At 39.3% G+C, this 13,250-nt stretch overlaps 1 protein-coding gene across 1 annotated transcript; it reads left to right on the top strand.

Annotated features, from left to right (window-relative positions):
• Window positions 1–9,001: 9,001 nt before the first annotated feature.
• On the top strand, window positions 9,002–13,121 carry MFAP4 (microfibril associated protein 4). The gene is made up of 6 exons (XM_074281723.1): window positions 9,002–9,117; window positions 9,536–9,611; window positions 10,016–10,170; window positions 10,517–10,613; window positions 10,757–10,939; window positions 11,423–13,121. Exons 1-6 carry the CDS (start codon window positions 9,112–9,114, stop codon window positions 11,668–11,670), a joined length of 765 nt encoding a protein of 254 aa, XP_074137824.1. The 5' UTR covers window positions 9,002–9,111; the 3' UTR covers window positions 11,671–13,121.
• The last annotated feature ends 129 nt before the right edge of the window (window positions 13,122–13,250 follow it).

Below are 13,250 nucleotides of genomic sequence, written 5' to 3'. Positions count from 1 at the left end.
GGAGGCTCTGAAGAAGCCGCAGGTGGTAGCAGAAGGCAGCCTGGTAAATACAAAACTTGCAAAAAAATCTAGAGAGAGGACATGATGTCCAGTGATGGAGAAGAAATGTAATACATGACACACCCAGCAGAGAGCAGCATGATGATATCATTAGATAATATCAGCAGTTCTGTAGCATTGGAGGGATGAGGAACCCCAATCATATGTAAAATCTGATTATATGTCTCTCCACATATATTCTCCATGGTTCCTAGCCCATGTTTCCTAGCCACATATTTCTCAAGGATCCTTCCATGTGTATCCCTTGTTCAATCTGTAATCTTCCTCATTCATGGTATGGCAAATCATGGGAATATATACAATGGGTATGCATATGGAAAAAAAATTTTTGTCACTGAATTTTTGAGGGGTTTTGTTTGTTTTTGCTTTGAACTTTTTGCTTTGGACTTAAGTGTCTGGTTGGCTGATAAAAGGACATGATGAGGGCTTTGAGGGCCATGTTTTAAGGGATCCTTGGGTGGTATACTTCCTTTGAAAAAATTTTATTTTATTTATATTTATTTATTTTTGGTGGTATATTTCTTTATGCATAAATATGATGTCTCTCTTCAAAAACTCCATTCACTAAATAAAAGTTCAGATTCTACATGCACCTTCAAGTTCACTAATGTTTATCTACATGAATTTTGGAAAACTGCAGGACTATGAATGAAAGCTCAGCTTCCCCTACAATCTTTTTTTTTTTTAGAATTACAATCTATAATTTTTATTTTACCCTTTGCAACTAATACAGTGCTATGCTTTGATGACTTGTAAAACTTGTCCTTGGTATAGAGGGAAATCCTAATATTAAAAAAGGATTTTCAGAGGTCAATCAAGTTGAATTTCATTTTATAGATCAGGGCTTCTTAACTTTTTTGCACTCAAGATTCATTTTTACCTGAGAAATTTTTATGTGATTTCGAGTATATAAGTATATACAATAGGCATTCAAATCAAATATTCACTGATAATATACGATAACTTCACAACCCCCACATTTTCATGACCCCATGTGGAGTTGTGAACTACAATTTAAGAAGTTTTGTTATAGGTGATAAAACAGGTTCTGAGAGATTTGGTATCTTTCCTGAAGTTATTCAGCCTGTACAATTAAGTGGCAGTCAATCCTTAAAATCAATCTCATCTTACCCAAATCCAGGTAGATGATTTCATGATTTATATCACAATAATAATATCAGTGACATACAAAGGGTAAGTTTAGAAAAAACAAGATTCTCATAATTAACAAGCTTCATAATCTAGTATTTAGAATTTAGATCTAGAACATAGAATTTAGTATTGGAATGTGCCTTTAAACAGTAGAGAAAGATAGGGAGGTATTATGTTGATAGAAGATAGAATATGGATGGACACTATTCAAGTGCCACTTGGATGACTTTTCTACTTGGCCCCAGAGGTTACCTTAGGAGAAGAGAGTAGAGATTACCCTAAGTATAAAGAAGGAAATTTAGGTGTTATGTAAAGACATACTTCCCAAGAATCAGAGCTCTCCACATTGCCTACTAAGATCATGAGTTGCCTATCATTCATTTTCTTTAAGCAACAATTAAATGACCACTTGTCAGGTTTGATGTAGAAAGGAATGTAGTGGTTTGTTCATCATTTGAAATCTTTGGATTTATCAGTGATTACCATTAGTTGTGGAAAGCAATCTTATTCAAGTATACTTTTCAAGTAGGGACTTAGGGGGTTGCCTCCAAGTTTGAGTTTCTGCCTTAGGGTACAACCTGAGAAGACTCCCTATTTTGTCAGCAATTTTCTTTTCTAGAAAGCTACTGTCCCTCTTCTATTTTAATGGAAAAAGATCAAGAGACCACTCAGAAGAATGGCATCAGAAAAAGTGAGTTGATTCAAGCAATGTTTGTGAGTGGCATGTGAGTACATGACCACTTCTCATTTTTAAAATATATGGAGAATTGACTCAAATTTATAAGAATACAATCCATTCCCCAAATGATAAATCCCCAAAGGATATGAACAGACTATTTTCAGGTGAAATTAAAGCCATCAATGGTCATGAAAAAAAATGCTCTAAATCACTATTGATTAGAAAAATGCAAATTCACACCTCTCAAATTGACTAAAGTGACAGGAAAAGATAATAAAAAATATTTGAGGAGATATGGAAAAACTGGGACACTAATGGATTCTTGGTGGAATTGTGAAATAATACAACCATGCTGTAGAGTAATTTGGAACTGTGCCCAAAGGGCTATAAAATTGTGCATACCTTTTGATCCAGCAGTTTCTGTTGAATCTATAATCCAAAGAGATCATGAAAAAGGGAAAAGGACCCACATGTACAAAAATGTTTGTGACAGTCCTTTTTGTAGTGGCAAGGAACAGCCCATCAATTGGGGAATGGCTAAAAAAGTTATGGGATATGAATGTAATAGAATATTATTGTTCTGTAAGAAATGACCAGCAGGATGATGTCAGAAAGGTCTGGAAAGACTCACATGAACTGATGCTAAGTGAAGTGAGTAGACCCAAAGGAACACTGTAGAGAGCAACAAGAATGTGATGATCAACTCTAATGGATTTGGCTCTTTTCAACAGTGAGGTAGCCAACTTCAATAGACATATGATGGAGAGGATTGTAGGGACTGAATGTGGATCACATTTTTGTTAGATGACTTTTTTGTTGTTTGTTTGCTTTTTTTTCTTTCTCATTTTTTTTCCTATTTGGTCTGGTTATTCTTGTACATCATGATAAATGTGGAGATATGTTTAGAAGAATTGCACATGTTTAATCTATATTGAATTACTAGCTATTGAGGGAAAGGAGTGGAGGAAGGGGAAGGAGAAAAATTTGGAAAACAAGGTTTTACAAAGATGAAATGTTGAAATTTTTATTTGTATGTATTTAGGAAAATATTATTTTTAAAAAAGCACTTGGCCATTGCAAAACAAAAAACTACATTCTCAGATGGTAAGTGGAGATAAAGAATCATTTATCAGTTTATACCATAATGTAAAACCCAGCATATTAGATTAAAGGGACAAACAGAGAAGGAATGAGAAAGAGCTTGCTCAGCACTGTTGCTTCAATAGGGGTAAGATAAAAAGACTGTAGCCAAGCCAGACAAGACTATTGGGAGTCAACAAAGTGTAGCTGTCCCCATTGGTTGAGAATTATGATGCCGCACTGGGACAACATGTATCTATTCCGAAATTTATCTCTGCTTCTTTAGAGTCTATTTTGTATTTCTTTCCACCTGGTGAATAGAATATTAAGATAAAACTATGATTAACTCAATGCATTCCTGATGTGTATTTCATTAGCTCCAAGGAAGAAAAGACTATAAGATACACAAAGGAGACTCTCTTTCCAATGGATGTCTAATTTTTCTCTTGGATTCCTAACACCTAGAGACTCAAAATAGCCCAAAGAACTTTTGGGTTTTTTGGGGTTTTTTTAAGTGATAGCACTTTATTAACCACCCCATCCTCCAAAGAAGGTATCAAAATAAATCAAAATTACCCTGAGCACAAATGAAACTAGGATGTTGGGAGGAGGTTTAGTAAATAGAAGCCAGGATAAGCTTCCATTGTTCTCTTCAAACCAGACAACAAGCCCCATTCTTCTCCAATACTTCCTCTCAAACCCAGGAACACTTTAAGATATGATATAGGAAAAAATTAGCCTTCCTAACAGGAGGGTGAGAGGCAGATGGAAAGGGAGTATCTAATTTTACTCAGATGACTACATACTGCTTCTGTTAGATGAATCAAGTTCAAACTATTTTGACATCCAAGTCCTTCCATAATTTGCATTTTTAGCTTTGTCTCACAACCTATGCTCCATTCTCAGCATGGAGGTAAAGAATCATCTTCCAGTTTCTACCATAGCGTAAAAACTCAGCCTTGAAAGGACGAACTGAGAAAGAAGAGAGAGGGAAAAAGGTTACTCACATTATTGTCCTTAGGGCTCCTATGCTCCAACCAGAATGGACCATTTGCTGTTCTCTATTTGTTTGACTTCTTTGACTTAATTCAGCCTATTCCCTCTATTTCCACTTTTGTCTCCTATTCTACCTATCCTTTAAGGTGCAGCTCAAATTTCATTTCTTTCATGAAGCTTTTTCTCATCTCCCCACCTTTCATCTTTCAGCACTCCACAGCGCTGGTTTTTCATTTCACATCTACTGATCCTATCTCATTTTGTATCACAATTTATGTATATGCCTTGTCTCTATTAGATTGTGAGTTCCATTAGGGTAGGAACTATTACTTATTTAATTATATCTTTCTCAGCACCTAGCACAATGTTCTGCCAATAGGAGATGCTTAATAAATGTTTGTTGAAGTAAAAGGAGACAGAAAAGGGAGAGTTAGGAGTGGGAAAATGAAGAATTAGAAAAAAAGAAAGGAAAATAAGAATAAGAACTAAAGAAAAACCTCAGAGATTACCTAATTTAATTTACATATTTTGTGGTTGGGGAAACTGAGGCAAAGATTATGACAATCCAGATCATCCAATATTAAGTGAAAGAGCTAAGATTCAAACTTGAGTTTTCTGACTTCAAATCCAGTGTCTTTCCCTTTAAGAAAGAAAAGAAAGAGGAGGTAAGGATATAAGGGATAAGAGAGATAGCCAGCATAACTATGTTTCCATATATTAAATTATTCTCTCCTTCTTCAGAACAACATTTACATCTGCTTCTTTAGAGTCTATTTTCTGTCCACCTAGTCTCTAAAACTGAGTACTAAGAGAAAACTGTGGTTAACTCAATGCATTATTGATCTGTATTTCCTTTGCTCAAAGGTAAGAGAGGAAGACTATGGAAAACTACATAAAAGAGAAACTTTTCTGTAACTTGGATTTCTAACAACTGGAGGGTTCAAGATAACCTGAAGTTTTGTTTTCATAATTTTTTTGATAGAATATTGTTAAATTCTCCCAAAGCAAGTATCAAAATGAATGTGAACCATCTGGTTTTCTGCCTCAGCCCCTAATCCCATCTTCCCTGGCACACATGTAAACAGAAGCAATTGGAAGAGATCTCATTTGTGTAGAGCTTCTAGGGTCAGGGACCAAAAATCAGTATTTTTGTGATGATCCTCTTCAAATTTATGTGGGCTAGTCCTTGAACAATGAACATATAGTGGTCTCAAAAGACTTAGTGTGGTTTTAAACTTTTGTTGTTTAGTAGTTTTTCAGTCATGTCCAACTCTTTGTGAGGAAGAGGAGGAAATTGAAGCAAACAAAGTTAAGGGATCTGTCCAGAATCACACACTAGTAAGAGTCTGAGGCTGGATTTGAATCCAGGTTTTCCTGACTTCAAAGGTGGATGCTTTATCCACTGTAACACCTAGCTGTGGTTTTAAGCTACTAAAACTAAAAACTGCATTAAGCTTGCCAAAGTTTAAAACCATACCAAGACTTCTGAGGACATGTTCTATTATCAATCTCAAAGCTTTTAAAGAGATTTATCAAACCACAGCACTCTCTGGGAATAGCTTTCCCCTCCCAAACTGTCTCTCTCTCTCCCTCCTTTTCCTCTCCCTTCCTTGAGAAGGCAAGCAACTTGATATAGATTAAACATATGCAGTCAGGTAAAACATATTTCCCTATTAACTATGTTTTGAAAGAAAACAAAGACAAAAAAAAGTGAGTTTCAACTGTATTCAGAGTCCATCAGTTCTTTCTCTGGAGATGAACAGCATTTTTCATCATAAGTCCTTTGGAATTGTCGTGCATTATTGTGTATTACTGAGAATAGTTAAGTTATTCAGTTATTGAATAGCCTAAGAACCCAAGGTCACTGATGAGAAATCCAGATTAAGAATAGGACTTTAGAGGAGAAACAGTGGTTCAAATGATTCCAAATAGGCAAGAGTTCAAAAGTCTTTCATGGCTGAGTTTTAGAATGTATAATGTTTTGAGCAGTAGCTTACCTTCCTAATTGTGTTTTCTTAGATTTGCACTAAACTTAGCCTGCATTTCCGGAATCTAGAACAATTAATATTGAAAAAATATCATCCTGAATATTCAGACACAGATTAACATGGAGAAATTACACACTATCTTATAAGTCCAGATAGAAAAGGCCAAGGAAAGATAGATTTCTGGGTATGAGAAGACCTCCATTTTCATCCCTCTCATTTCCTGAAGCCAGTTTAATCACATTTAGCTTTTGGCATACCAATACCACAATAATTTCCCAAGTATATCCAGATTCAAGTATGCATCCAATGGTTTCAGAAAAATTTGTAAAGTATGTGACTAATACAAAATGAATGAGCAGAACCAGGAAAACATTGTATACAGTAACAGCAATGACCGATTGTGAAAAAATTAATTGTTTTCAGTAATACAATGATCCAAGACACTGCCTAAGGTCTTATAATAAAAAATGTTATCCCCTTCAGAGTAAGAACTGACAGAATCTAAATGCAGATAGAAGCATGCTTTTTAAACCTTTTTTCCCCCTTTATTAAAGCTTTTTAATTTTCAAACATATAGCATGGACAATTCTTCCACATTAGCCTTTGCAAAATCTTATGTTCCAATTTTCCCCCCTTCCCCCATGCCCTTCCCTAGATAGCAAGTAGTCCAATAAATGTTAAACATGGTAGAAATGCATGTTAAGTCCAATATATGCATACATATTTATACAATTATTGTGCTGCACAAGAAAAATCAAATCAAACCAGTAAAAAAAAAAAAAAGAAAAAGAGAGAGAGAGAGAGAGAGAGAGAGAGAGAAGCAAAATAAATGCAAGCAAACAACAACAAAAAAAAGTGAAAATGCTATGTTGTGAACCATATTCAGTTCACACAGTCCTCTCTCTGGGTGTAAAGGGCTGTCTTTGTCACGAGTTTGAATCATCTCATTGCTGAAGAGAGACACATCCATCAGAATTGATCATTGTATAGTCTTGTTGTTGTCATGTATCATGATCTCCTAGTTCTGCTCATTTCACTCAGCATCAGTTCATTTAAGTCTCTCCAGGCCTTTCTGAAATCATCCTGCTGGTCATTTCTTACAGAACAATAATATTCCATATTATTCATAGACCACAATTTATTCAGACATTCTCCAATGGGCATCCATGTAGTTTCCAGTTCCTTGCCACTACAAAGAGGGCTGCCACAAACATTTTTGCACATAAAAGTCCCTTTCCCTTCTTTAAGATCTCTTTGGGATATAAGCCCAGTAGTTAACACTGCTGGATCATAGATTATGCACAATTTGATAATTTTTGAGCATAGTTCCAAACTGCTCTCCATAATGGTTGGATCCGTTCACAGTTCCACCAACAATGTATTAGTGTCCCACTAGAAGCATGCCTTAAAAAAACAAAAACAAAAACAAAACCACTTTTTTGTTTGTTTGTTTTTGTTTTTGTTTATTTTGGTCTGTTTTTTCTTTCACAACTTGGCTAACATGGAGATATTTTGCATGATTGTATACATATAATCTATATAAAATTACTTTCCTTCTCAAAGAAGGAGGAGGAGAGAGAGGGAGAGAGAATTTGAAGTTCAAATTTTTTTAGAAAACAAATGTTAAAAATTTAGTTTACATGTAACTGGAAAATCAAGTATGCTTCTAGGGCACAATTATTGCAGAATGCAGCCCTGTGTTTCCAGGCGTTTTCCTGGAGTGGATTGCTTTGATTTCCAATCCTACACTTCAGTGCCTTTCCCGGAATGATTCTGCTCACCACCAGACCTGCCTTGAATTTCTGCAGTGGGAGTTCCAAAGTAGGTTCTTGTTTGGCCTCGATGACCCTAGTTCTGTTTTGGGACCAGTTTTATACAAAGCCAACCTTTCTTTTTCTGCTATCTTCATCTCAATCTCTCACACAGCTCTGCAAACTTGAGACTGACCTTGCTGTTCAGGTGTCCTCACACATCCTTGCCATATACCATCCCCTCTGTCATTTTGCCCTTCAAAAGGCAAAAGTTCCTGAAAGCTATGGGGAAGAATTTCTCTGAAAGAAGAAATCCTCTTTAAAGTAATTTAGAGAAACCAAGAGACTGAGAAAAAACACAGGAGAGACTAAGACTGATACTGATCTGAGGTAACAAGACATCATTATGTATAGAAATGGAGGAATCATGTGAACTGGGATTGACTGGGATAAACTGAGTGAAAAGCCGTGAGAAAGAGACTGGGCACAAAAAGGAGACGGAGGTGGGGGTGCTGCTGGCTCAAACTGGGGACAGACAGAGAGGCTGGAGTGGGGACAGAGTCTGTGCTCACAGCTCAGAAATGTCCCAGCTTAGCCAGCAAACACGACTCAGCCCCCTTTACCCCTCCTCACTCACCCTCTAACCTCCGGCAATCTGTTCCCCCTCACGACATCCTTACTAGATTCCCAAGAGACAGAGTTAAGTCCTAAGACAGGGATTCACAAATTAGGTATCTTGTCTTTTTCCAATCTCCACTCCCCTCATATAACCTTGGCACCTTGCCTTCCACTCTCCAATTGTTTTCCCTTTTTAGAATTCAGGCATACTACCTCAAAACCCTCATTTCTCCCTATTGGACTCCATTCCCTTCCAACTCCCCCCCCCCCCGGGGGGGGGGATGACTGATTAAATGCAGATCAGAAAAAAAGAAGAGAAAATAAACAGATGTCTGTAAGGGGAACCATTGGGAAAAGGAATATGGAGAGGACTAAAATAGGGTAGCCGAGAGCAAGAGAAGAAAGTGGGAACTGCAATGATAAGCTGAGAACAAGATCAGAGCATCTCTAACTTGAGAGGGAAGTAGAGTCTCACAAGGGAACACATAGGTTGGGGGGCTAGATCGCTGGGTCCAGCAATGAGTTAACGTCTGCTGTGGTTTTTCTCAGACAGCCTGTAATGAGAGCCAGGTGTCCCACTGGCCCTATTCCCATTCACCCCCACCCCTGACCCCCTCCTCCTTCTAGTGTAAACTGATCCTGTTTCAGTAAGGGAAGGGGGAGGGGGAGATTGCAGACAAGGGGATGGGGGGAGGGATCTGGGAAGACCTGGCTGGTGCTCAGACAAATAACTCTGTCCTGTCCCAGCACTGCAGAGAGAGAACAGCCTCCGAGCTGAGCGGACAACATGAAGGTATTGGGAGAAAACTTGGCCCCAGACAGGAATCTCCTACCACACAGGCCACTATTACGGCCTAGCATGAATCTGTCACCCAAGGGAGACTCTTACACAATTAGAAATGACTACCTTTTTATGTGGGTACAATAAACTGAGAGGATGCAGAGGATGCTGGAGGGAGATAAAACTAAGGAATGGAAAGTAGTTGTTTTCCATTATGATTTGGGATGGAAGGAGGCCTTATCATGTAGGGGCACTATTAAGTTGGTCAGGGGTATTAGATTTTTGGAAATTAGTCAAAGGAAGGAAATTTGGGGGGGGGGATTCTAAAATACTGTCTCTCAAGTAAGAATCTTAATACACCAAATTGACTTTAGGGCTGATGTTGGAAACTTCCGGGGATCTGTATATGTGACTCTCTTATGCTCTCCAGGTCGCTCTGTTGCTATTCTTCCTCTTCCTTCATACTCCCTGCTGCTCCTCTCAGTCTTCTGGAATCCGGGGAGACGGTAAGTTCATTCACACCCCAATCCCTTGACAGAAGGGGCTAAGGTGATGCCGGGAAAAGCATTCCTTTGAATCAGAGGGATAGGATGGGTGGAGAGAGTTCTGAACCAAGGACATCAAAAGCATCTAGTTAGGGGTAGAGAGGTTAGTTGTGAGAATAGAGAGATAGTGCACTAAACAGGCAATCAGGAGACGTAAATGCAAATCCCAGTTCTGTCCCTGACTTGCTGAGGAACTTTGTACCTCGGTATGTCAGCAAAATGGCAAGTTTGGAAAACATGATCTCTTTTAGCTTCTTGGATCTATAAAACAGCAAGATTTCCCACCCCTGTAGAAAATCAGGATGGGAGTCGAGAATTCATTCACCCCAGAGAATAACTGATGTTCCTTCTTCTCTTTCTCTTAGCTCTGGAAAAACCCTGCGCTCAGCAGCCCCTGGACTGTGATGACATCTATGCGCAAGGTTACCGAGCTGATGGGGTTTACCTTATCTATCCGTCAGGACCTAGTGTTCCCGTGCCAGTCTTCTGTGATATGAACACTGATGAGGGCAAATGGACGGTAAGACACATAAGAGTGCTACTAAGCAGTCGCAAGGCAGGGAGACTAGACAGCCATCTAAGCTGTATGATTGATTGCTTTAGATCCCTATGCCTCCATCTATAAAATGAGTATTGTACTAGATGAGCTCTAAGATCACTTTTGGTTGACTTTTGGATTCTATAAAAAGGAGGATCAGAGAAAGTGGGTAACAAGAACATGCTGATTGAGGAGAGACTAGTAAGTGAAGGAAAACCTGAAAACAAAAATTGATTCAAGGGATACCAGGATCAATTTCAAACAAAACTCATACTCTCTACCTCCATCAGGCTTTACCCAGTTCAGTTTCCTACTTTCTTGGCTCTAGGTTTTCCAGAAGAGATTCAATGGTTCTGTCAGCTTCTTCAGAGGCTGGAATGACTACAAGCTGGGTTTTGGTCGAGCTGATGGGGAGTACTGGCTAGGTAAGGTGAAAGGAACCGGGGCCTGGAGGGCAGACGTCTAGCAAGGGTGTGGAGGCTGAGAGACAGCCAGGGACTGATGACTTGAATTCTGGGGTGGGAGCATTGGGAGACTGACGGGCTCCTAACCTCCCTTGGCCTTCTAGGGCTGCAGAATATCCACCTCCTCACTCTGAAGCAAAAGTATGAGCTGCGTGTAGACTTGGAAGACTTTGAGAACAATACAGCCCATGCCAAGTACACAGAATTCTCTATTTCCCCCAATGCTATCAACGCAGAGGAAGATGGCTACACTCTCTATGTAACTGGTTTTGAAGATGGGGGAGCAGGTAATACTCCACTCTGTCTCCATTCCTCTTGGCTATTTCCCCGCCATTCACCAGTTTTGGTCATTTGGAGATGAGGGCCCTGGGGAAGGAGAGGTGATTAGACGCTGGCACTACCAGACTGGTCCCCAAGCCTGAGGCCCTCACATTCCCTCTGAGGTCCCACCCACCTTCCCCTCCCACATCTGGCAGAATCCACAGCTGAAGCAGGGCCAAACTTCAGCCTCAGCCTTGGCACCAAAAGGAAGCTAGTCCGTTTTGCTCCAAGTCTTCAGCTTCCCTCTCCCCATCACAGATGTTTCCCTTAATTTCAGAAGCACATTTGTCTAACATCTGGCAAGGGTGGGGGAGGCAGCTATCTTCCCTTGCCCGCAATGTGCCATATAGTTCTGGTCATATTCTACTGCAGTCACTCTCCACCCACAGCCATTCAATCTTTACAATCAATTCTCCAACCTGTACTCTCCTCTCTTCCCTTCTTCCCAGGTGACTCTCTTTCCTACCACAGTGGCCAGAAATTCTCCACCTTTGACCAGGACCAGGACCAATTTGTGCAGAACTGTGCAGTACTCTCATCTGGAGCCTTCTGGTTCCGGAGTTGTCACTTTGCCAATCTCAATGGCTTCTATTTGGGGGGGAACCATGTTTCCTATGCCAATGGTATCAACTGGGCCCAGTGGAAAGGATTCTATTATTCCCTTAAGCGTACTGAGATGAAAATTCGTCGTATCTGAGAGTAGCATCCCTTTATATAACGATTATAATCCTCGTTCTTTTCTTTCACCTGGCTATTTAGCTACTGACTTGTGTGGCTATTCATTTTTCTATCAACTCCCTTGTCTTTGTATTTTTGTTATTTGTCAGCTAACACTTATTCCTGGATCCTGAGCTAATGACCTTTGGCTTTACTCAGCTAGTATCTATCCCACCTAGTTCTAATTCATTTTTATGCCCAGATAACACTGAGGAAAGTGGTATACTGGATACAAGGCAGCCTTGGAGTTAGGACGAACTGGATGCAAGTTCTCCAATACAGATTACTTAAACTATGCTAGTGACATCATGTAATCTGTGTCCAATGACAACTACAGATAAATTATCTGACCTACAGGAATGGGATTTTTTTTACACGAAATTTCCCTTATCAATTAAATCACTCATCTAAACCAAACAAAAAACCCAAACCCAACAAAACTTTGCTATTATTTAGTTGTTAAATGCCTTACCCCAGATCTAATTTATTTTTATGTCCAGTAATACCACTATCTCCAACCTAAAGCCAAATTACATAGTGTTTCTCTTTCCCTAAAGAGGCTAAATGAACCATTAACCTCTGTCATCCGAGTAGAGATGCTTCCTAACTGTGCTCCTGGATTTTATAATGAGCTGTGCCCTTAGACTACCCAAGGAATCAGCTTAGTTTGGCTATCATACTCAGCTGCAAACTACATACTCACTCCTGAAATGGTTGGTTTGCCACATATGATTATGATTGTCATTGGATCACCAAAGAGTCAGTAGTTCATTAACTGTGGTCTCTTAAATTCCAACCTGGAGCCAGCTGCCTTTGGCCGTCTTCCTCAGTTGTCAATTCTTTACTCCAGGGCCTAATATCGTGCTGTTGCAATGAGCTGTTGCTATGTCCCACTGCAGATCCAACTCCACTCTAATGTTTATCTATAATGGCTGCCAATTCTCCTACCCTAGAACTCTACTAGTGTCATCATATCCTTTCCTGAAACCTCATTCTACTTCAGAGGTGAGTATAAGAAATGGCCACACTCCAATACCAGCTGTTCCTAACCTTTATTACTTCCAAAGCTAGTTAGTTGCTTTCTGTTCTATTTCCCAGTTTATATTGTATACTATGTATTAGATCCAGTCACCCCACCCCATCCAATCAAGTACATTTTAGTGGCAAGTATAAGGAAAGGTGGAAGGGAAATGATTCGTTGATGGGATAAAACTATCTTACTACAGTACCTTAAGTCTACTCCTAGTCAGCAGAAACTACATTCCTTCAGATTGAGTTCTTCAGGAAAGAAAACAGAACCCATCACTACAGCAGTTTACTGGGAGCATGAAGTAGAGAAGAAATAGGATGAAGAGTAGACCAGCTAAGAACACAGCAAAGTGAAAACCACAATTTGTCAATAAACCTAAAGGAATACCTAATCTAAAGAAACCGTTTCTTCTGTTGACAGCTTGAAAGAACTTGGCTATAGACTTTCAAATGACTCATAACACTAGGCAACCTGCTCTCTCAATGTTCTCCCTTTCAAATGTTTCCCTCAATTCCCAAAATGACACTTTA

This window comes from Sminthopsis crassicaudata, chromosome 1, assembly GCF_048593235.1.
Source record: "Sminthopsis crassicaudata isolate SCR6 chromosome 1, ASM4859323v1, whole genome shotgun sequence".
In the NCBI taxonomy this organism is placed as follows: domain Eukaryota; kingdom Metazoa; phylum Chordata; class Mammalia; order Dasyuromorphia; family Dasyuridae; genus Sminthopsis; species Sminthopsis crassicaudata.
Note: the sequence above shows the minus strand (reverse complement) of the source record. Positions and strands in the feature narration are given on the sequence as shown.

What these genes read in the sequence shown, in the direction of transcription:
- MFAP4 (XM_074281723.1), top strand. An exon ending in CTGATGAGGGCAAATGGACG is followed by an intron (nt 10,171 to 10,516) that starts GTAAGACACATA and finishes TCTTGGCTCTAG; the next exon opens with GTTTTCCAGAAGAGATTCAA. An exon ending in TGATGGGGAGTACTGGCTAG is followed by an intron (nt 10,614 to 10,756) that starts GTAAGGTGAAAG and finishes TTGGCCTTCTAG; the next exon opens with GGCTGCAGAATATCCACCTC.